Genomic DNA, 24,320 nt, shown 5'->3' on the forward strand with positions numbered 1-24,320 from the left:
GAGGGGGAATTTATTTTTTCATCCACACCCACTTTACGTAATGACATACATGGTTGTTTTTTTTGCCTTCTGACCGTCTTTCTCAGTGCAGTTTTTGAAGCCAGTTGAGTCTGTAATATTAATCAAAGCAAGTTGTGTTTCAAAACCTCTTTATGTGTATTTATTAATCGTTCTCTCCTTCTACAGTGTGGATTACAGAGTAAGATGAAGTGAGCTTATGCTTTGATTTATCACGGTTTATGGCCTAACCAGTGACATCACATTCTTGCCTACTGAGTCTCTGAGATGGCTTTGTTAAAATAAAATGTTTTGAGTTTTTATGTTAATTTACAAACACTTATTTACACAAGACATTCACAATAGGTACAAAAAAGGCATCTTGATAATCAAATATATTAGAAACAAATGGCTTACAAATGGCAATGTAATGACTTTAGCTGAATTTATAAGTGAGGATCTTCACACACCGGCACTGTGTGGCAAAGAAGCGGCATCACAGCAAAACAGTGAAAACTATGCTTTCTCAAACATCTCCAGTCCAACTGTCTGGGAACAAACTAGTCCAGCTGAGCTCCAGCTATCTCTTGTCCTGTGGTGCGTACAGGAAGATGGCGCTGTAGGTGGACAGGATCTCCCTGGCCCCGGTGGTGGCCAGCTGGCCTCCGGTCCTCACCAGGCCCACGCGGTCTCCTTTCCTCAGGGGCAGGATCAGACTGAAGGACACCGAGCCTCCGCTACCACCGGCTGGGCCCCCGTGTTGGCCGGCCACAGGCCCCGCAGAGCTCTGCAGCCTCTGGACGCTGCGGTTGGACACGGACAGGACGGCCTCCACGCGGTCACCCTGCTTTGCGGTCAGCAGTCCGGAAATCAGGTACCGGCCGTCCAGAGGTGCGGTGAGGATCCCTGATGATATGAGACGGGGAACGAGTGGGTGGGATCAAAGAGTAGAGTCACATGTTTACTAATGTAATGTTACTCCTACTGGTCCTGTTTTCATAGCCTAATAGCTGGACTTCCAATGGAAGAGACAACATCCACATGTCTTCATTCTGTACAAAAATGAATTTAAAAGTGTGTGTTTAGTTTGTGGTACCACAAACTAAATATGTATTGGTTCATGCCCACAGTTTTTAGTTTTTTTTAAACCAACCTGTTCATTTTCTTATGCTACTGTATATCTTGTCTCTTTTTTTGTTATATGCACAAAATAAAGAAGAAGAACATGAGCAACAGAGATCAATTTAACTCCTGACCATAAACTAAAGAAACCACAAAAGACTTGAAGAAACCAACTGGTGTTACTGTGCAACTTCAGTTTGTTTGCATGACTATAATACAATGTCAAAAGTCCATGTACAGTGTCGTAGTGACACTGCAACAGATATTAAATCTGCTGCTGTTGTGTACCTGTGTGGGGATTGTAATGTCCTCCGTCGTTGACCAGAACTCTGTTGAAGCGGATGAAGCCAAAGTCTCCAGAGAGCGGCTGCTGTGTGAGGCCGGCAGAGAAGGAGAAGGGATCGGCGCTGATGTCGGCAGGAGCTGGAACGATAACGAGCAAGTCCATCAGCGTCTCATTTTAAAGACAAACTACATTTCTCATTTTATATACAGTAACTGAAAAAAAAGACATAACTTGACGCCTTCACAAAACCCTTATATTTGAGAAGATTTTGTTTTTTCTCTCTATCGATGCAGTTACTAAAATTGAGAGAGCTGATTTTTACCTGGTGATTCAGCTGGAGCGTCATACATCAGGTTCCAGGGCATCTTCGCTGCTATGGGAACTACAAGGTACAAATAAAAAAAAATGTTGATTGTGTATTTATGCCTACAGTCACGGCTGTGAGCTCAAGGGTCTCAATGAAGTCCCAACGTCACCAAATGCAGTCTGGGGTAAAACTTTCTGGTGAGTGCCTTCAGATGAGCTAAAATCCTTCCATAGTCCGCCCACATCTCCTTAAACTAAACACATCCAGTTCCCACTCCCTCGCACTCTCAGGCTACAAATTATTCACAGCTTTTCCAGTTTTTGGTTGTTTTTTTTTTTACACTGATGTAGTTGAATGGCAAAGCCTGCAGATACATGCGTTGTAACTTAATAATGAACTGCTACAATACCTTGGCGGCTGTGTGATTGAGGCTTGAAAGACACAGGCTGCAGAGGAGGATAGCCTGCAAAAGGAACGGATGATAAACACATCATGTTTTATCATCATCTGAAGAGAGAAGTTGGTGCCAGAGGCAGTTGTTTGGTTTTCCATCTGCACATTGCGGTATGGCTTTCCCAGAGAAGGTATAAATTAAAACAAAACGGGTTGTAATCTGCATCATTTTGGTTTTACAAGTGGCTTTTTGAATGAGTATGATGTTGTTTTAGCTGTTACAGGACAATGGGATCTATAAGGAGATTCAGGCGTTCACAGTTTCCTCAGAGCCTTGAAATGGATCTAAACCTGCAGATATTTGTGCTGTTTTAGTACCGAATAAGACCAACAATCATAAAACATGCAACCATCCAATCACAAGGATTCACAGCCCTGTAATGATGATGTGAAAACATGCCCTTCAATGGTGCAGAGTAAAAAAAACTGCTCTATATTAAAGCCTGAAGATTTGGATGAATTTGAGTTTGATTCTCAGGTTAAGAATCTCGACTAACATGGATTTATAGGACATATTTAAAAAAATGTCTCTATTATTTTACTGCCAAAACATGCCACAGGGAGGCTAAAACAAATCCTATGATATTTTCCCTAATCATCCTATATATGCAGTAATATTAATTCAATCCAGAACTGGCTCTGTGACTATCTGTTGTCTTTTCTGTCCAATTTGAGTTGGCCCCAGTTTAAAGCCTTTTAAGTATAGCATTCCTTTGTGTGGATGACAAAAGAGTACATGGATAATTAAACCTATGTTATGAGTTCCATGTGTGAAACGAAATGGCTGAAAACATTTTGTCAATGCTGATGTGGTTTGGATGAGTAAATCTGATGTGACTGGGATTTGACAGCACTGTTGAAAAGAGGAACATACATTTATTGTGTCACACATGTGGTAACGCTGGTTCAGCCTCGCTCTCCATGGTGCCAGAATTATGACACGGTGTCATAAAATGTTCTTCTCGTCTCAACAGTGATGACAGGTTCAGCGTTCATACATACGAGTCAACTCTGCATCCAAACCTGGATTAACGCTTTAGATTTCAGCCCGGGGGAACAGAGAGCACGAGGCTGCACGTGGGCCTCTGAAGCTGTTGTTTATGGTTTTAAAATGTTTTGGAGCAGTAATGCAGGTTTGAGACCTAAAGTCGGATCCATCTGACAATCAAAACAGATGTTCGAAAACAACCTGGGGATGTTTTTTTTACCATTTTATCAGATTTTACTCACAAACAAACTTTGATGTGGTATATTGAACAACAAACAGTATAATTAATATGAATGAATGGTATCTGTACGACTAACGTCAATATGTCATATTTTTTTTTACTGAGTGAATATTTTACTAGATGATGACGTCATTGCTATTGTAAAATGACATATAGGCTAAGCTTGTAATTATTATTAATAGCTATTGTGTAATTTAATTCTTTTGTTACCCCCTTATTTTTGTACTTCTCTGTTCCAAAGTGCAGGACTAAAACCTTTGTTGAAACAGATTTTAGATGTTATTTAATAGCCATTAATTCTATTTTATTATTTTAATGTCTCATGTGCAGTGGTTTTCAAATTGTTACATTTTACTCATAGTTTTTGTAACTTTTTTTTAGCTTTGTTTTCACACTTGGTTTATCTTATTTCTGGCGTGGCCAGTCATCCGTGCGGCCCTTTGAACTGCACTAACCTGTATTAAAGGTGCTATACTAGTTTGATTGATTGACTGACTTGGTCAACTTGTACATACCAAGAGGTACCTATGTTATGTGTATAATTACTTGTGGCTATAATTACAAAATCAGGTTTTGTGCCATAAATCCATGGTGTTCACACAGATTTACTTATTAAAATCATCCAAATTAGAGCTGCAGTGTGAAGGAGATCGTCACCATTATTAACACTTCTCACCTGGTGCTCCAGCAAATCCTTTGACAGGCATGCCGGACGAGTCCTCAGACCCTCTCCGCACGGTCACCCTGCGGCTGTACCCTGGAGGTCCGGCCTCGCCCGTCTCCACCACCGGTCTTATGGGAACCAGCGGGAGAGTGGCGTGGCCCGGTTGCCGGGGGCTGGACGGTTGCCGGGGACTGGACGGTTGGCTTGGCGGACTGATCTTGATCGTGTGCATGTTGGGCTGCAGTGGTTGGCTGGGATTGTGCGGCTGCCTGGGGATGGATGGCAGCGGTGGGATGATGAGAGGGATGTGGATTTGTTGGATTCTGGTTCTGGTGGAATCTGGCAAAGAAGCGGGCCTCTCTGGTCTTAAGGTCATTCCTTAGAAAGAAAAAGACAGAGAGTGGGAAGATTGTAAATAAATCAAATTACAGTTCACTTTCTGACCATATGATAGGCGGTACCATCTGGTCACGACAACTGAAAGTGATGTAAAATGTTCTCTGCAAAGGCACAAGCCTCCAATGAACGTTTATGTTTGTAAGTCCCACTTCCTCTCTAAGATTCAGACCACATCCCTCCCTTCTCTTGTGAATTCTCTTTTAACAGCTTCAATTTTGATGACAGGCCAAATTAGGCCTGGCTTTCAGTGGCCCTCTGAGGTTGTTTTTTTTCAACCGGTACCATTATTACCGTTCATAAAAGCGGAACAGGCGGTCGGTGTGAGTTTTAGGCAACGAGAACCATCTGAACGGAAACTAGTCGACTGCTTGCCAGACACCCTGAGGGCACAGACATCATCTGGGCCTCTGAGGTGGGCATATTGATGCTGTGAGAGTGTCCTGAGGACAAATAACAAAAAATAATTACAGTACCTGCTTTGTGTCAGCTCTTACAACCAAGTGTCAGGCTGATTGTGTCAAGCTGCATTTAAGATTCACTGAAGAGGTTTTACGTAAAAGGATAAAGCATATTTCTGCGTAAAAGAACGCATCGCCATTTCCGCATCACCTTATATTCTCTTGAATAGATAAACCAACCAGTTCCAAGAGTGATAAATCACAACTTAATTTTGTGCATGTGTTATTGAAATCATATGCACATGTTTAACATTTTATAAATGAGAGCAAATAAATGCCTTTGGGTGGAATTAACAGGCTTTCTCATCTTGTTTTAATTTCCTCTCATCAGTTTAACAAACAGAATGCATGCTAGCTTTTCATGTTATTTAAAACATAAGTAGGCTAAGAATCTGATGCTACTGATCAGCTGGTAGATGATCAGCTGTCGTGACAATAGGTCAAAAGATGCTGAAGCAGGAATGAACAGCTGATCGCCGATCAGCTGGTGCAAGTGCCTCTTCCAAAATTGTCTTTGCAGTTTAATCAGCCATTTTGTTGGCCCTTCAAGGATAATGTCTCATGTATTTCAGTGAGAAATACTTAATGTAAACATAGAGAGAGAGAGAACGCCACTGGGTACTTTCACAAATTAATCCTAAAATCCACTTTAAAGCTTTCAACCATACCTCATTAGCAGATGGAATTCTGCTCGAACTCCATCCGCTAATGACGACCATAAAATAAAAAATAAAAATTGTGAACCTTTAGTTTACGCTAAAATTAAAAGAACATATTTTTCTATTTAGCTGTAGTGCTATTTATCAAACTAGATTGTTTTGGTGTGAGTTGCCTAGTTTTGGAGATATCGGAGTCTGCCTTCTCTCCAGTATAATGGGACTATATGGTACTCGGCTTGTGGTGCTGAAAGTGCCAAAAAAAATACATTTGAAAAACTCAACAGCAATGTCTCTTTCCAGAGATCATGACCCGGTTACTCAAGATAATCCACAGACCTTGTTGTGAGCTGTTTCATGTAGAGAACTGGATGAAAGTAAATAGTTCCTATTTTTTTGGCGCTTTGAGCAGCTCAGCCGAGTTCCTGTATCTTAGAGAGAAGGCAGACATCTCTGAAGGATTCTCACGCCAAAACAATCCAGACTGATGAATCATGAATGAACATTCACGCTCAAACCCACGGGGTACCATTAAATTACTTTTCAGCTTGAACGATGAATCAACTGAAGTCAACTGTACATCCAGTCTTGTACTGAGGAAAAGCGATCAATCCAAGTACCTGAGAGCAACGGTATTACATTAAAGTCTGCCTGTTGCTCCGGATTATGAAATCCACTCTGTTCTTATTAAATAAAACATCAGCAACCATCAAAACTCCTCCTTCTTACTGCAAGTGGTACCACAAGCTACTCAGAAACCACATGTATAATCAAAAACAAATTAAACCCAGCATCATGTTGTACTGAGATAATCAGAAATCACTTCCTCATTTCCTTCCCGTGCCTCCTTCAGGACGTTGGTTGGCTGAGTACATATTTCCCATGAGCTCTCAGCCAGTGTCTCACTAAGGGGGCAACCACAAAGTCGAACAAAAAAACAAACACACTCACACACACACACGCACACACACAGACTGGCGCACACATAAACACTAGTGCTGGTGCAACCAAGAAGAGCGTCACCAAAAACAGATGTTATTACTCACAAGCAGATTGAGACACCCCCAAAGGGAGGGAAGCTGCAGTCCACAGATTCGGGTGACAGTGCGTGAGTGTTCAAAAGTGTCTGAAAGCGTCAAGCCATATTGCAGCAGACAAGCTGATCATGCGATGGAAAATGGTGTCAAGGGGCACAGCGCAGGGAGTGGCGGTTACGCACACAATAACGCATCGCTCACACTCTGACCATACATTTTTCTTTTCTTGCTATGCACATGGACACAATTTCATCCTCCACCCAGTGATATTAATGATGGGAGGTTCAAATTGTGCACTGCATGGCAGACCTTCGGGGACTCCCATCGTGTATCTGAGTCCATTCTCCTCTGAAGACTTCCAGATGGACTCATCGGTCAGAGATGGAAACACCTCACGTCGGGGCTTCAGATATCTCTCTGGGGAAGCTGTTGCAGTCAAAGCGCCTCCTCAAAATTCTGCTGCGCACTAAATATATACAGTGTGCGTGTTTGTGGTGTCGAGTTCAATTTTTCATTCTTTTCCAAGCAGACACCCTTTGACTTCAAAAAGCCTTTGATATCTTCTTTTCCTTGTATTCCTTCATCACTGTAGACAGTTAATCTTACTGCCTGTCTCTCCTGTATAAAGTCAGAATGATCAATTGCAAAGCATTGATCCATGAAATCAAAGCCTTCAATTTATCCCTGCTTTAATACAACTGCTTTTTTTTTTTTTTTTTCTGAAGGCCTCGTCTGTCAATAGAAACACTCAAAGGACAGGGTGGAGGGAGAGGAGGAAAAGAAGTCCTCTGGTATTCTCGGAAGGACTAAAAAAAAAAAACTGGACAGAAGGAGAGAGTGATGAGCGAGAAAAGGGAGAGTAGTTCAGAGATAAGAGAGGGAGAAAGAAACAGGGTAGTGATTTGAGCTAAACTGGGATCACCTCCAAAAAAAGGAGGAAAAAACATCTTGAGAATCGAATGAGAAAATTCAGAACAAGACAGTTGATTAGTCACTGTCTGAATGAGGAACAGTAAGCTTAAGCTCTTTGAAAACAGAAGCATTTCCCATATTTCCTAATAACCTATATCAAACTTTATCACATCTAATTTCGTAATCACTTTGATACACCTGTGTTATATAGAGTCACTGCTGCTTAACCACGACTCCCTCTCGGAAAGCAAACTGCCAGAAACAAACACTGACGAGCTGCAGCAGCAGACCTTCGCTGCTGCAGCTGCTGTGGGCAAAGCAGTGCCAACATTTTGCAACCGAAGTCACACAAATTCCATTCAGCAGTTACATTGAGTAAGGGCAAAGCTATTCCAGTTAATCTTTCAGTTCTGTTATTACAACATTTCATCTGTTCGGAGCCTCCTCGGGTCTTCATATGACTGAGGAAACATTTCAGTAGGCTCTCCACCACCACCACACCCGCAGAGATGGGATTTTTCACGGAAATGTTTTATCTCCATTTAGACTATATTATCTTCTTCCCGTACTTGAGGAAAACATAAAATCCTCATGCTACCTCAGCCACACAGTCCCACTCCCTTTCTCGTGGGATACAGACTATGAGCACAAAGAGAGAGAATATCAAGTTATTTGCTCTTACAGGAAAAGATTGACATTTTGGGGAACACGTTTATTCACTTTCTTGCCAAGAGTTAGAAGAAAACAATGGAACATCTCACATGTCTGTGCAGTAAATATGAAGCCACCACCAGCGACAAGCTAACTTAGCTTAGCACAACGACAGTAAACAGGGAACGGCTCGCCTGGCTGTGTCCAAAGTAGCTAAATCTGTCTACCAGCACTCTGAAGCTCACTAATTAACAAGTATCTTGTTTGTTCAATCTGTACAAAAACATTATGTGACAGACTGGTTTCCTGACAAAAAAATAATTAGTGAGCTTTAGAGTTGCTGGCAGGACGAATTTGTTTCCTTTAGAAAGAGCCAGGCTAGCTAGTTTCCAGCCTTTATGCTAAGCTAAGTTAGCCAGCTCCTGGCAGTTGCTTCACACTTAGCAAAAAGAAATGTGAGTTGTAACAATCTTCTCAACTAACTATTTGCAAGAAAGTGAATATGCGTATTTCCCAGGCGGCAACCTCCGGAGCTAAAAAGTGAAGCCAAAACAGAAGTGTCTTAAACTTGCATTATTTTAACAGCCATAAGGGGGCGACTCCCCTTGTTGCAAAAATAAGTCAGATTGTATAGAAGTCTATGAGAAAAGGACCCTACTTCTTATTACCTCAGTAAACATTGTAAACATGATTGTATGGACTCAATCGCTAGTTTCAAGTTTTCTACAATACAGCATGATGTTCATTTAGTAAATTATAGTCACATTTAGAGCAACATAGACAATAAAGCAGGGTATGCTTTAGGGCGTTGCTATCTTGTGATGGACTGACAGGTCGCTGCAATGGAGTTTTTCGGTCTGGGAGTTGTCCGTGTTTTCATCTTACAACTTTTACCCTTTCACAGTGTGTTTTTAGTTTATGAAAGTGAATTGCAACATTTTGGTCACCTGTAAATGTCTCATTCAATGTTTTACTTGGCGCCACCCTCGCTTGTCGCTTCTGGTCGCAGAAAAACAAGGTGGCGCAGCCAAAAACCAAGATGGAGACGGACAAAATGCCGAACCTGAGGCTTCAAAACCACAAACCAAGTCCACAAACCAATGGGTAATGTGATGGTGACTAGATATATACAGTCTATTGTATTTCCCAAAATGTCAAACTTTAAATATGCTCCCTCATATTAAAAAAAAGCCAGAAACTGATACAGGGATTAGGGATAAACAACTAATCAAGAGGCCCCGACAATTTGTTACAGTATGCACAGGCCTGTCTGATTAAATGCTGGGCAGAGGTGCAGTGTGCTGTTACGTCTACAGTAATGAAATCATATATCACAGTTTGGAAATAACTGCCCAAATTTGGCAAAGAGTGAAATGGAATAGAAAATGCCTTCATTCTCTCCGTCTACTCCACAACCACTAATCCAGCCGCCCTCCTTTTCTCCTCAGGTCCCTATCATACCATTGTTTTGGATGGTTTGCGAGAGGGAGGCACCGGTGATGGGGCCCCAGCCATGACATCACAGCTGAGGGTAGTCGAAGCATCTGGTCCTGGGTGTGGAGCCCTGCTTCTCCCCTCTCCATCAAGACTGGCTCCAGCAGTGAGTCAGGGCCCTTAATGAGGACCAGACTCCACACATCAGGCTGAGGTCACCCTACGGGAATCTCTGGAGATTGGTATGTGTAAGGAAAAAAGAGAGGGAGGGAGGTGTATTGTGGATGTGTGTGTGTGTTTAATTGTGTACTGAGAGATCGAGAATTGAGATTGAGGTCTGCAGTTCTGTGGTATGAGTAACAAAAAAAAAAGCAATGTCACGGTGCAAGAAAAAAGACCTCACAGCTCAACGTGAATGCACCAGTCTGCTCGGGTGTTCTGACATTTACATGAGGGAGCAATGAGGCACAAAACAGTGCGAGTAAATCATCAGAGTAGTTAGGAGGGGCTGACCTCTTGTCATCTAAAAATGTAATTCCTTATATAAAAACTTGTGAATTCTTAGGAAAACATGGATCTAAGTCGCAGGAAGTTTCCATCGTGGGCCTCTGCCTGTTGGTGCTGGGACATATTGAATGACATATTCAAGGCGAGCACGGGAGGCCCAGTGAACCCGTGTCCTCCCTCTCCGGGAAATACCCTGCGGCCATTCATGGGATCTGATCCTTCCCACCAAGCCTCCATATAAGCCAAGCAAGCAGAATGCATTATATGGAGGATTTTCTTCAGGAAAAGTTTGTGTTTACACAGATGTTAATCACACTTGATAAAATCATATGGTGGAAATTAGAGAGGAAGCTACAAAGGAGTGAGTGTATTTAGTAATTTAAGTGCCTGCGTGCGCTAATGGGAGAATCCATAGACTTTTGAGTGGTGAAACTGTGCCATAATCTACATCTAATTACTGTCATATAGTATACTGAAATATAATAGGTTAAAGTAACAATTGTGCTTATTTGTTTTCTTGCTGGGAGTTAGATGAAATTCAATATGAAGCTATGGACAGCACCACGTTAGTTTAGCTTATTTCAAAGACTGGAATTAGGGGGAAAGAGCTAGCCTGCCTTTCTACAAAATTAATTTTATAATGTCGAGCACACAACACGTTTTGAAGCCTCGAGTTTCGAATTTCGGTCTTCGCCATCTTAGCTTTTTGCCACCAGATGTAACAAGAGTGGGTGGATCTGCGTACAACAGAATGCTGAATAAGACAACAACAAAGCAAACAAGCTTATTTGTCAACATGTTGAACTTTTCCTTTAAATTCACTAATGAAGCGAAGCCTGCAACATGGTTCAGGTAGTCAGTCTCATTCGACACTCTCATGATATACTCTTCTTATTGTAACATACATGCAGTGGACTCTTTTTCATTGTGGTGTACTTAAGCAGTACTTAACCTGTTGTCCCTTGCTGCCACATTACCGCTACTGCATTTCATAAGCCCCTCCTCCTGTAGGCTCTGAGTCTACATTCCCCTTGGTTGGAAGATGTTTCCTCCACCCCCCCCCCCCCCCCCCCCCCCCCCCCCCCCCCCCCCCCCACACACACACACTTCCCGCTGTGTTGAGTGTGCTGCTTCCATTTGGGAAGTGAAAAGTCAGAGCCAAATACCGAATACTGTACATATTCAACATTAAAACAATAATCCATTCAACGTGTGCTGGCAAACTGAAGCTCTGTAGAGATAAAGCCTCTGAATATTGACTCCAAAGAAATATTGGTAAATATGACCTCACGATGCCAAATGATCATTTTCTTCTGCAAACATTACCATAGACAGCCAATGATGTCATCAAACCATCACCGAACCACAAACTCACCTGGCTCTTTGGCGGCAACATCTTTCAAGACATGTTTGGCCATCGCAGACAGCTGTGCCTGGAACCTCTGCAAGGAATTCTGCAGCGCGATGATGTCTGCGCCATGATTTCCACAGGTGACGTTCATCCTGTATACACTGTCCCGCAGACCTCCAACATGTCTCTCCAGTCCTTCTTTCAGCTCTTTGATGTTGGCAGAAACCCCATCTAACCTTCCACACATCTTTTCAAGTCTGGACACGCGTCCGTCCACAGCAGAAATGCCATCAGAAACACCCTGCGTGTTCTCTTTACATTGACTCAGCTCAGATGACACCTGCCTGCTGAGCGCATTAAACCTGGTCTTCAGCTCTTCCACATGTCGTCTGGTGTCCTCTGCCTGGCTACTGGGTGCTGCGATCACTGATGCCCAGTTGTCCCGTGCTGGACTCCCAAAGCCACTCTGCTCTGCATGGCAGCATGTCGAGTTTATTTTGTGCATATCCTGGTTGTATTTGCTTAAGGAGTCACTTAACCCAGTGACAGCACCAGCCAGACCGAGCACATTATCTTGGAGATTAATCAATCCCTTCTGGAAGTCATCCATCGTCTTCGCACGTCTCTCATTTGCGACTGACTGCCGTCCAACCAGATCTTCCAGTTGCCTGAGCTTGTCCGCATTGGTATTGACATCTGTGTTGAGAACGTCCAATTCATTCCTGTACCGACTCAAGTCCGTCAAAATGTTTTCTAGACCTTTATGTGTGGGCGAGGAACTCACTGCACCTACACTAATTCCTGAGCCTAAACATCCTGCAGAGCACAACTCTCCAACAGCATTGACCTTATCATCCAAACCTTTGAGGAGGAACTTATTGTTGTTCACTTCTGTCTGGATGCCATCCATGGAGTCACTAAACATCCCAGGGTAGGAGCTGTTGCTCATTTCTACCAGCATGTTCGTAAACTGGTCCTCCATGCTATCCAGACGCTCCTCCAGAAGCCGCCGGAGTGCAGCCACTTCGTCCGAGATCGTTCGGGTCAGCTTCTCTTCGATATAGAAGCAGTGAGTCTCTGCATTTTGCTCTGTGACGTTAATGCGTGCCTCCAGCTCTTCAATCATAAAGCCGAAATCATTGTCTTCCCGAGGAGCTGACAGGTGTGCCAGCTCGTTGTCAATGCGGACATTCAGGATGCGATGAGCCGCTGCAATACGGTCAATCTCCCGCCACAGGTCTTTGTGGTCACTACGCTCCTCTTCCACTTTGGATGGATCAGTCTGCCTTTGAGTTCGTATAGGTCCATCTGCTGCTGCCATGTCCAGACGTAGTGCACGGATCTCCTTTCTCAGATCAGCCTCCTTGGTATCCACCAGCTTGGTCAGGCTGACCAAGCCTTGATCGCGGTTGTCTTCACAGGTTTTGATCTTGTCGTTGCATGAGCTTTGCAGCTTGGCCATCTGTTCCTCCACGTTCTGGTCTAGCTCTGTCTTCAGCTTCTCAAATTTTCCATCAACATAGGTCTGTATGACATCAAACTCCGCTATGGCTGGAGTCTGAGATTGAGAGGCATCCATCAGGACTCGGATCTGCCCCTCATGACTTGTCATGGTTCCTCTTAGGTCCTCCAAAGCTTCATCCTTGCTTTTCAGTTCATTGTTGATATCATCCAACCGGGTCACTATTTTTTCTATAGCCTTGTCTCCAGCAATCCCACCTCTGGTAGCCTGATGACCATCCAGCATTGCTGGGCTCTCCTCTGCGCCTGTAGCTGTAGCACTGTCTGGTGGACGCATGTTGTTGAGAAGTGTCACCAGTATCTTCTTTGTGTCTTCCTGCAGATCTGTGCGGAGGTTGGCAGTTAACCCTGTCAAAGCAGACTGGAGATCCAGGACTGTCTGAGACAGGCGCTGAACTTCACCTTCGAGAAGACGCACCTTATCTGTCCCACCATGCCTCCCCTCATGGTGCCCTGTCTCTCTCCGCTCTGGCCCTGTGATCAGAAAATAAGTTATTAGATTATTATTGTTTACATTCTCTCATCTTTTAAGCGAAAGACACTAAGGTAGCTCAAACTAGTTGTTTAGTGGTACTTAGTTACATTTGAAAATACATAGATATTTTGCAGAAATTAAAAAAAGAAAAGAAAAAATGCCTCTTACTCTGTGTGTGTCTGTATGTATATCCAGGATTTGGTGGGAGGTAAGGCTGTGTTCCCTGAACAGTTTGTCGGTCTGGCGGTGGTTTTAAATCTTTACAGTCCAGACCTTGGTAACCAGGACAGCACCTCCACTCCAACTCTGTGACCGTCTTGAAGGCAATCTTGTACGTAGGTCGAAACCGATTTTGGTATCTGTGTAACCGGGCAGAGGATCGAACTTTTCAAAAGCTCAAACAAACATGAATATAAAATTGGGAACACTGAGCTTAATTTCCAAGATCAAATCCAGACCATTTATGGGATGTTATTCTACATCTAATCTGCCATTCCAAAAAGAAGAAACTGTTCCAATAATGTGTATTTTTATTGGGATCTGTTGACTCCTGCAATCACCAAAACATCTGCCTTTGGGAACACTTTTTGAGCTTCTCTACTTTATCACGTTACATGAACATTTCAACTTTCTAGCCAAAGAAAACAGTTCCCAAAGAAACAATAGATGACATCACTTCCCTGAAGGCAGGGGTCATGTCATACAGAACATCTGGAAAGTTGATGACTGAAACAATCATCTTTGCACATTTCCTAACTGATACCCTCGTTGATAACACTGTTCTAGCTTGACAAATAGAAGAAAGGAAACTATAATCCTTGACATCAGAGCTGTAACCAATATATGTATGCTTAAAGTCCCAATGAAAAGCGCCTTTAGCATCAGTGAAACAGAATAATTATGTCTTGATATTATTGGTTGAAATTGGTTGGTACTAGCTTAAGTAAGCCCACCTCGTATATTGTTTGACTGGAAGACAAGATGATTATATATTGATATGAAAATACAAAGAAATTTATGTTTTTTCATCTTTTTGAAATATTGTTAAATAAGTGCACAATACGACCCTGGATGTGATCTAAAAGGGTAAAAAAAGGGATTTTTCATTTCATTTCGACTTTAAATGTCATCTGCACATGAGATAAAGCCAATGCATTATGTGATCACTTAGAAATGGAAAAATCCAGAGGTGTCTCTTCTCACTGCCAGGTCTTCTTGCTTTAAGCAGAAACTTGGAAATGTGTTCTTGTAACCTAATGATCTGTTTCCAGGGATCTTTTCCACCACACAGTGGCTGTTGTGGCTGTTTGGATCACAAAGCTCAACAACAGACAGCATGTGTTGTTTCACAACTAAAAACAATTCACGAAACTAAATATATTAAATTGCAACACAACATGTTCCAGTAAAGAATCAATAATAACTGTTGCTAATCACTGGTGTAGGTACACGCATTTACAAAACACAATTACTTCATCAGAGGAACTGATTTTTTTGTTTTATTACTAAGTTTTCTGTTTCAGATTTTCTGATAATAACTCTCATGAATTGCTCATAACTGTGTTTCTGCAGCTCCTGAGTATGAGATTCCTTTTGATGCAGTTTCCAAATGGATTCATAGCGAGGTCTATTATTTTTGTGTTATGTTGATAAAGGCTAAAACAGGACATTGAATTATGTAATATAGCATTGTGGGCCATCTGCTAATAAAAAAATAAAACAAAGCATTTGTAAGTGAAATACAACACATATCTGGAGACTAATGTGCAGATTTATTAAAAAAAAATGTCCCTGTGATGCTAAACACCACAAGCATGTTAACCAAATAGATCAATTTCAGACATTGTTTACAGTTTATTAGTGTAATTTTTTGGAGCACAGGATGATATAAGGCAAGTGTCATCATACATATCAGAGGCACTAGTTAAATTGAATTACTATGCGTCTTACTTTGGCCAACACTCCAAGAAACCACATCCTTTGAACATCATGAATATTCTGGTTTTTTTACACGTTAAAGGGACCGTTTAGATGTGAGTTGCATAGTTTGGGAGCTATCGGCCACAGAGATGTCTGCCTTCTCTCCAATATATGGAACTACACTCCACTCTGCTTGTGTTGCTCAAAGCGCCAAAAAATACATTTGAAACACTCAACAGCAATTGACTCTTTCCAGAGATCATGACCCTGTTACTGAAGATAATCAACAGACCTTGTTGTGAGCAGTTTCATGTAGAGAACTATGTTTTAAAGAAAATAGAAGTAGTGCAGGAGTGTTCAAAAGTGGAGCGTGTCCACGGGTGATCACTGGTTGCTATTGGCTGTTAACACTAAGGTAACCAGTTTTATTGCTATAGAGAGAGAGAGAGTTCTAGTCCTCATTATCTTTACGCTCCATTTCCTGTTTAAGCCTTTGCTATTTAACTTGCTAAAAAAAAATGCTGTGCTTATGGCTCTGCCAACAGCGTTTCTTCACGCCACTGTGAATATTTTCAGTTTCTCTCGCTCAGAGAAACATTTTGTATCAGAACTCCGGTCCATCTCATACATCTGAACATGCACCCGCGACCCTATGCTCTCGTCCCCCGGATGCTCACGTCACTTGTTGCTGGCAGTCGGGCTGGTAGGCTGGGCAGGGGGCCACTACGGGCTCCTGGAAGCTCTCCACACTCCCCTGCACGGCGCAGCTCACGTTCCTGCGCACCACATAGGCACACCAGTTCCTGAGAGGAGAGGAAGGCATAAATAAACAAGATGTATATACCAAGAACTATCAGAAACATTTCTGGAGGAGTAGTGTGCAAATAGAATGAGTTATGACGTTTTTAGGGATTTAAGATCATAATAAAACATAACAATTCGGCCCTAATGCTTTACGGAGCTTCCCCTAAACGTTGCGTCTTTTTAGTTTATCTGTATAAGAGTTGCAAATAAACTAATGGTCTCCTTTAAACGAGGGATTGGAGTAATTCACTGCCATTCCAGCGTTTATCTAAATGTTATCACCTTTTAGCAACACTGGGAAACTCCAGCCAAATTTAGCCGCAGGCTGATAAAAGCACAGTGGATATTAACAGCCTAGATGACCACAAGAGGCTAAATCTTCACCGGTCTGAGATCATTCCGATTAATGAGAAGTTTTGGACTTCATCGCGGGTTGTTTTTTTTTGGCAACTGCGCAACAAAATGCACGCAGCTTTAACCTTCGGGAAAAGTGGGATTATAGAAACGCCAGCGCTGATTTTGTTGTTGTGACTTTCTCAAAAACAGAAAAGTTTCAATGGTGGGCCACATGAGTATAAAGACTCGTAACGTACCTGTTTCTGTGTCTCTGTACTACTCCAGTGTATGCAGACCCTTGGAACAAGTCATAAGAGGAGGGAGACCCGTAAGTGAACTGAAAGTTCAAAAACAGTGTGAAAACTGTCCACCGCCAGTCCATCTCTCCGCTTCTGCAATTCATACTAAACAAATGCCTCAAAATAAATACTCCTAACACAGAAAAAAAGAGGCTACTCTGTTATTATCATGCGCGACGTTCCCAAAAAAACACAGTCACATTGCCCCAGTGACTGATGAAACTCCAAGTTTGGGGAAGTCCACATCCACTGCAACTCCTTTGGAATGACGTTTGGGGCCAACACCCTCCTCCCAAAAATTCACGAGGAGAAAAACTCCCCCCCGTCCCGTCCCGACCTTTAAAAAAAATGCATTTCTTTGTGGTAACGTTTTCCTTTAATTAAGTTATGCTTTTAATTAAGTCAGTAATTAATGTAGGACAGGATGTTGCCATCAGAGACGATTTGGGAATTGGTTAGTTCTTTATCTGCCAACAGCCAGTAATTCACACCTTACTGATGAACATGACAGGATAATGTCTTTTGAATGCAGCCTCCTGAGTTGAAAGGTGTTGATGATATTCATGGCAGAGATAACAGTAGTTAGGGGGGGGGGGGGGGGGGGGGGGGGGGAATATATAGTGTGCAGTCTGTTCTTTTCTGCACTGAGCAATATTTTTTTTTCCAGAGCCAAACTGAGCAATTTGTTGAGCAACATCTTACTGTGGAGGGAGACAGAAAGTAGCACATTAGTTACATAAGAGCTTCAATTCACAGCACTCGAGGCAGGAATTCATTGTCTGTGCTTTAGAGCTGTGTGACAGTGTAAGAAAGAGAAGAGTTTCCAAGCACACAGTGCTGCTGTGGAAATTATTTCTGGTGAGCCTTGAGCCATTCTCCTCCAGTTCCCCTGTCGTGGGCCACACCGGATGACTCTCTCCCGATCAGATAAATTCTGTCATTTAACGTAAAGAGACTTAGATAAAGACATCGGGAAAAGTCAAGATGGGGTGATAATGAATCAGAGGGATGCTGTAAAGCATTATGGGAGATGTATAAACACACATGTGGACCCTCCTCCAAAAGAACCAACATTTCACCATTGAACAAGCTCTTTTCTTATCTGAACTGGTGTCAGACCAGAGATAACCCTTCCCAAAATAAGCCTGCACTGTTTCATCAGGCAGTGTGCACTGAGGGCCGGCCAATTGAGAGATGCTGGTTATTGGTTATAGAAGTGAATGATGTCTACTGGGATTTGATTTTCAAGTGTTTTATCAACATGAGCATCAGATAAACTTGACATTTCATTATTACAACCCATACCTCCCACACATAGGATCCTTTTAAGGAGATTAGTGACAATTTCATTGATTTCCTTCTGTTGATTTCCTCTCACTTTGTTATATTTACACATAATTCTCATATTATAGATTCTGCAAGCCTAGACATTTTCAGGCTATTCATAGAGGATAGAATTGGTTGTTTAATGGGGTTCTTGGGAGCCAGATCTGTGGACCGTATACGGCTGTTTGTTTAGTCACCAGAAGAGGGCAGCACAGCAGCAGTAAAGAAAGCAAAAAAAACCCTGTCTTGTGTAGTCATGGCAATTCCTTTCCAAAATTGTTGGAGTGAGAAAAGGACATTTCATTACTGAGGCAGTATGAGCGCCCAAAATTCTCCAGCTCCATCACCTTGCCATGTTCTGCTCATGTCAATTATCTGTGTTATGCACTCTGAATTCATCCTCCCTAATATAAGTACAGTCCATTTTATTGGAATCATGTTATCTCTCAGGCTAAATCCTCATCAACCAAATTCTATTTCTGTCTTTGGTTATTTGTCAATGGTACCTTTACAATTAATAGTTAGAGATTATTGTCACCAGTGTGGAGAATCACAAGCAAAGCCACGCAATCTGTTTTCAGTGCTCTGACTGCAGCTGGAGCCCCTCGCTCTTCACTTATGCTGTACTCATTTTCAATGAGGACATGAAGCCTATGGGTCCTGCTCAATTTAAAAATAGACATTATCTTCATATATGCCCTGATATTCATGCAGAACAGGGAATAAGATGAGTCATGACTGAAGGAAGATACCCTGCCATATCTTTCAGTTTAACAAAAAAATACCCTTTGATTTCTGCCATAAATCCAGGGGACTTTTCCTCATTTCACCTCTCTGGGATCGATTTCTTTGTTCTTTTTTTTTCTCGAATTTTCAGAAGTTGGAGGGCTGACTGAAATTGGAACTGCACTGAACCAGGGTGGGTCTTTTGCAGAACACAATGCATTTGTCATTGAGACATGAACTTTCCAAGGCTACCCCTCAACAAGACTGCTTTTGAATCCAACGTGCTCACACTGAAGCTGATCTTTTTGCTAACTTATAATAAATGTGCAGGTTCACCTTGGGGTAGGGGGTAGGGGGCGTTCAAGGCTGCTACTGAGGCACCACTAAGCAGGGTTTTTCTTTGAAAAGGACCAGTTTTGTGCTGTGAGTCATTAAGCCACTTACAGTATGTCAGGGTATACACCGCTTCATATTATGTGGATCAAACTAAATTCGGCCATAGCCAACTGTTCATGTGGGTGCAGTGTGGATTTTGTGGACATTGTGGCTTCCTCACAGTAAACATGCTCTTGTAAACTTAGCAAAAAAATAAATAAAATACTGGCTTTTTGACAGCGCTGCACGTACACTGCGTGAGTCAGTGGGAGAACCAAGGCATGCACACACTGCCCACACAGGTAGATTTCAAAGTGTGGTCAAGGGGCTGCCTGAGGGTGCTGCGGTGAGATTGTGACTTCATTTTCACCTTTCTCTCTTTTAGTTCCACAGACTGAAAGAGAGAGTGTGAGATGTGGTGTTTTGATCACATATTCCACTCTATTCAGTCATTGCAAGATGTTGAGCTGAATGAATTAAAAAAATCTGAGGCCCTGCAGGCCTAAATTATAGACTTCAAATTTAGGATCCCTGTCTATTAGTCCTGGTGTGAAGATTGTGGATTGTTTGTCCCTTTTAGATACACACTATACTATACTATACTATACTATACTATACTATACTATAGGAACACACGCATACTCATAGCATTTCATAGCACGGTGAAGCAGCTAAAGACTTCTTAGTCCCAATTTCATGCTGTTACACCCACTCTCAGAGGCTTCTTGAATATGTGTTAGGCGTAAGAGAAGCAGAAATGATGATACCTCAGAGAATAGACCCCACCAGATTTTCTTCCACCATTATTTCAGATTTATCTCTCTCGTTTCCCCGTTTCTCCTCTCCCTCCTCATTTATTTCGCTTTCCACAGAAAAAAAGAAGTCTTGACAGAGACTGACTTGTATCGCTGTCGCTTTATAATAGTCGACTGATCGAAAATAGCTCCCTAATTAGTCGACCTTTCCATTATGGGTGACAATTACTTCGTGGGATTTATCTTTTTTAGGTAATTAATTGGCATAACACTCTGAATGGCCTACCCTGGATCAGATTGCAGTTTGAATTGATCTTGTTTTGCTGAGTAAAAAAGAGCACAACGGGGATTCTTCACTACACTGTCGTGATCAGAACATAAGATGAAGAGAAAGTTCAAAGACATGTTGTGGTCAGAGACTCGGAGACAAGGGGAGAGAGATATTTGCTGTAGTTGTGGATGTACACAAATAATGCACCCACCCACCCACTCAAAAGTACCCCCCCCCCCAGTCTCTCACATGCACAAACACATGGGCCTGTGCGTGCAGACACACAGAGCAGATTAGGAAAGCTGATTTATTGGTTGTAGAATGTTAGCTATAAGCCCGGCTCATGAATTGTTAATTAAGGGCGCGACAGACTCGTCACCTAAAATGTTAATGAGGTGAGATTGCGTTTGGGCTGTGAGGTCTTAGTGAAATACTGAGCAAATACAACGGATGAGCTGCATCCACAAACTAGAACCCTTTATAATAATAGTGCATGATATTTATTCGTAGATAGTTCTTTATCAGTTAGAGAGGAGCAGTAGAGACCTGTGGCTACAGGAGGGGTCTCCTGTGGCGTTCAGTGGTGCACCTTGGTGGGTGAGTAGTATTGTTGGTCATGCACTGCAGCTTGAACACCAAACAATGAGGTTCCATCGCTACTTTGATGATAATGGGACTTATATTTTAGCGACTTTAATGAGAACAAAAAAACCAACCCTGCTTTGACTTTCCACAGCGGATAAACCTCAGTAACATTAACGATGGCTGGTTTCCATGTAGGTGTGCGTGAGCCAGTTCATTATTAATTAAATACACCTGTGTTTGAAAAGTCCAAGTGCCTGCTGAGAGAGAAGTCTATTAACTGATAATAATTAATGTTGTGGCTGGTCAAGTTGGAGCTCATTTGAACTATATTTCTTATCAGGGATACTTAACATCATACAGGTGTAACAATTCAATATTTGTGATATATTGCATGACTAGAAGCTGGCGATATAAAGTTTTTTTAAATCTGAAAACTGTCATCGTATGAGGAACACACTGCCATATGCATAAAATCTAAGCAAAAATAAGTTTTCATTTTTATTGCAATCACAACTATTGGATATGTATTTGCATTCATCTCAGTCCCTATATAATCAACTACATGTCACTACTTTTTGTGAAATATGAGTCACTGTCTGCTACAAAACAAGGACAACACTCAATGCTTTAAATGAGATATTCAAATGTATTCATTTATTTCATTTAATGCAGCCAGCCCATTCATGTCAAACCACAGTTTAACCCCAACTACATAGCAGGTGTCTATTATCAGGAATTAATGGACACCCTGCCACCAATCAGAATGGAGTATTCACCCAGACAATAGCGTTTGTATAATATTAAGATTTTTACTGTAACCTATTGCTGCTTGTAACTAAATAATTTTCCCTCGATCAATAAAGTTACTATCGATCTATCTATCTATCTATCTAAAGCCTATTAGTGGAAGATAATCATTGACATATTAATGACATCACTTTAATGTTGCAGCTGGTGGGGCTTATATTTAATTACTTTATATACTACATGGTAGAATTCCAACCCCTCAGGAAACAATTAAGTATTATATTTACCATTAACACATAATGGTATCATAATCTATTTGTTGATTATATTTTGTAATATTCATCTCAATCCACTATCTTAGCCTGACTTAAGTTATCAAATAAGTGTATTAAGTTAAAAAAGTACAATAGTTGAGTAGAAAAATAAAGTAACAGTAAATAAAAGTACCTCAAATTTGTACAGATTATGAGTAAGTGTATGCTACCTAGTTAGTTTCCACCATTGCTTAGAATAACCGACTCTACGGGCTGTAAAGGACCATATATCTAACGCACCCTTTCACAATAAGGCGGGCTATCGAACCTCCAACACTCTTTAGCTTGACAGACTGCTGCTTCTGCTAAACTGTTTGTGATGCTAACGTTGCTAACGTTGCTGCAACAATGTCGCTTAGTGGAGGAATAATATCAACCCCGGAGTTCTCCTTCTCCTGCATCCCGTAACGTTCGCTTCGGACTTCGGTGTCCTCGTCCCCAAAGGACCGGGGGATCGTTGCTTCACTTCATGGAGCCAAGGTGAGTGTTTGCTGTTGATGCTAACACGTGTGTTGTGAGAGACATCTGGGCTGTCAACAGCTGAGGGCTTGTTGTTTATGTGTTGGTGTTTGCTAGTTTCTTTTGTGCCACGATATACTAGCTATGTGCAGCATTGGTATTAACTAAGTGTGAATCTCTGCTTTGGACTATATGATCTTATTTTTTTTTGGCATTTTATGCTTTTTATTCAGTGTTCAGTTGTTAAAATATTTTTACTGTTGTACTATAAATGCTCATTTTTTAAATTTGGTGTAGTGCATTTAAATCCACCTTTCGCAACTGTTTCTTGGGTCCTTTTCATTCCTTTTAAAAGCAAATGTCAGAGTCTTTTGTAACTCTACACCACGATCATATTTTCTTCACGCACTTCTCAATCAGCTTCAGCAATAACTCCACTCAAAGCAACGGGACTATGTGACTTCTTGCTGCTTCGTGTCACAATAAAATCTGAGCTGCTGAGCTCACTCAGTGGCAGCATTAGGCTTTCATTGTGCGCTGATGGGTGATTGTGTGATCTGTGTGAGTGAATGATTTGCTGCATAGCCGACGTGTCCTTGGTTGCTTATATCAGGTGGGTAGCTGTGTCTGGACTGATCCAACTCACTTGACACGATAGTATTTATTTACCACAGTAGTCGAATTTGAAGGTGCTTTGTTGGGGGAATGGCCACGTGATGGCTGCTGAAGGCCGAAGTCTGCCACACTGTACTGGTAGTATGTTCAGGTTTATGTATGCATGATAATATGTACAGGAGGAATGATAACAGCGGAAAATAGCTCTTTCAATAAACGGACATTCATGAAGTATTTTTGTTGGCCAACGCTGGAAGTTAGCTTCAAGCTAGCTCCCTCGACAAAGGGCTTTTTTGAATTGTTGCAGAAAATAAGCTTTGTGACAAACACAAGTTTATGATACTTTGTTCAGCAAGATAATCTTCACACATGAACACCACATTTATGATTTTTGAATGCATTCAGCAGAAGTAAAAGGCTAACGTTGGTCTGTAAACAAACTATACGACGGTCACATGATGGCACATAATGAGGCTGTGAAGGCGAAACCTAAATGCAGGTTTAAGGACTCATTCCTCCAGCACTCTACATCCTTTTGCCAACAAAATTAGCACTTATGTGCAGGTGTTTAAAACATGGGAAAACCTTCTTAAAGTAGGTGACGGACTCTTTTCCATTGCCAGTAGACAAGTATGCCTCTTTGTAAAGTAACAAATGTGCTGGAAGACGGGGTTAGTAAACAGTGAAAATGTTACAGTTGTTTCTTTTTTAAATATCATTTATTCAGTCTCTCTTTCAAACTCTCAAACCACAGTTGGTGACTGTTGTGGAAAGACTAACAAAAATGGTTTCGATGAGTTTTAAAACGCTCGGCCAGCGAGGTCAAATTAATATTTCTGTCAATGCAGTCTTGTAGCTTTGAGGAGCACAAGTAACGGCTGTTCTTTTTACATCAAACTCAGCAAATTATGGGTTTATTTCAAGAAAACCGTGTTTAAGAAGTTGACGTTGTCCCCGTTACTTCACCCACTGGTTTGTGGACTGCTGTTTTAAAGCCTCAAGTTTGGCAGTTTTGGCCATCATCATCTTCTTAGTTTTTGGCTGTTGTCATCTTTTTTTCTTTTTTTGGCAACCAGAGGTGACCCGAGAGGGTGGAGCTAAGTACCACAGAGTGCTAAAAATGCATTTTTTGGCAACAAAAATGTTACAAAACTCTGTGAAAAGGTTAAAGTACTTTCTTCAACATCTCAAGTAATTTAAATCAAAGACGCACTTCATTAGTCAACCTCAACTTTTCGCGTGTCATCCTTTTTTATATTTTCTTCTTTTATCCCATTTTTAAAATTTCGTTATTTTTCTATTCACTCCTTTGTCAAGCAGTCGCATGCC

The 24,320-nt window shown here is 41.7% G+C and overlaps 1 protein-coding gene across 1 annotated transcript; it reads right to left on the bottom strand.

Annotated features, from left to right (window-relative positions):
- Positions 1-132: 132 nt before the first annotated feature.
- Positions 133-17,060, bottom strand: emilin2a (elastin microfibril interfacer 2a). The gene is made up of 9 exons (XM_068701558.1): positions 16,777-17,060; positions 16,057-16,182; positions 13,628-13,818; positions 11,488-13,458; positions 4,071-4,436; positions 2,122-2,175; positions 1,728-1,787; positions 1,408-1,542; positions 133-903 (listed from the first exon to the last, which is right to left on the bottom strand). Exons 1-9 carry the CDS (start codon positions 16,920-16,922, stop codon positions 578-580), a joined length of 3,375 nt encoding a protein of 1,124 aa, XP_068557659.1. The 5' UTR covers positions 16,923-17,060; the 3' UTR covers positions 133-577.
- Between the last annotated feature and the right edge of the window lie 7,260 nt (positions 17,061-24,320).

This window comes from Cebidichthys violaceus, unplaced genomic scaffold, assembly GCF_023349555.1.
Source record: "Cebidichthys violaceus isolate CVI_PGR_0920_01 unplaced genomic scaffold, fCebVio1.0.p SCAF_8, whole genome shotgun sequence".
Classification (NCBI taxonomy): domain Eukaryota; kingdom Metazoa; phylum Chordata; class Actinopteri; order Perciformes; family Stichaeidae; genus Cebidichthys; species Cebidichthys violaceus.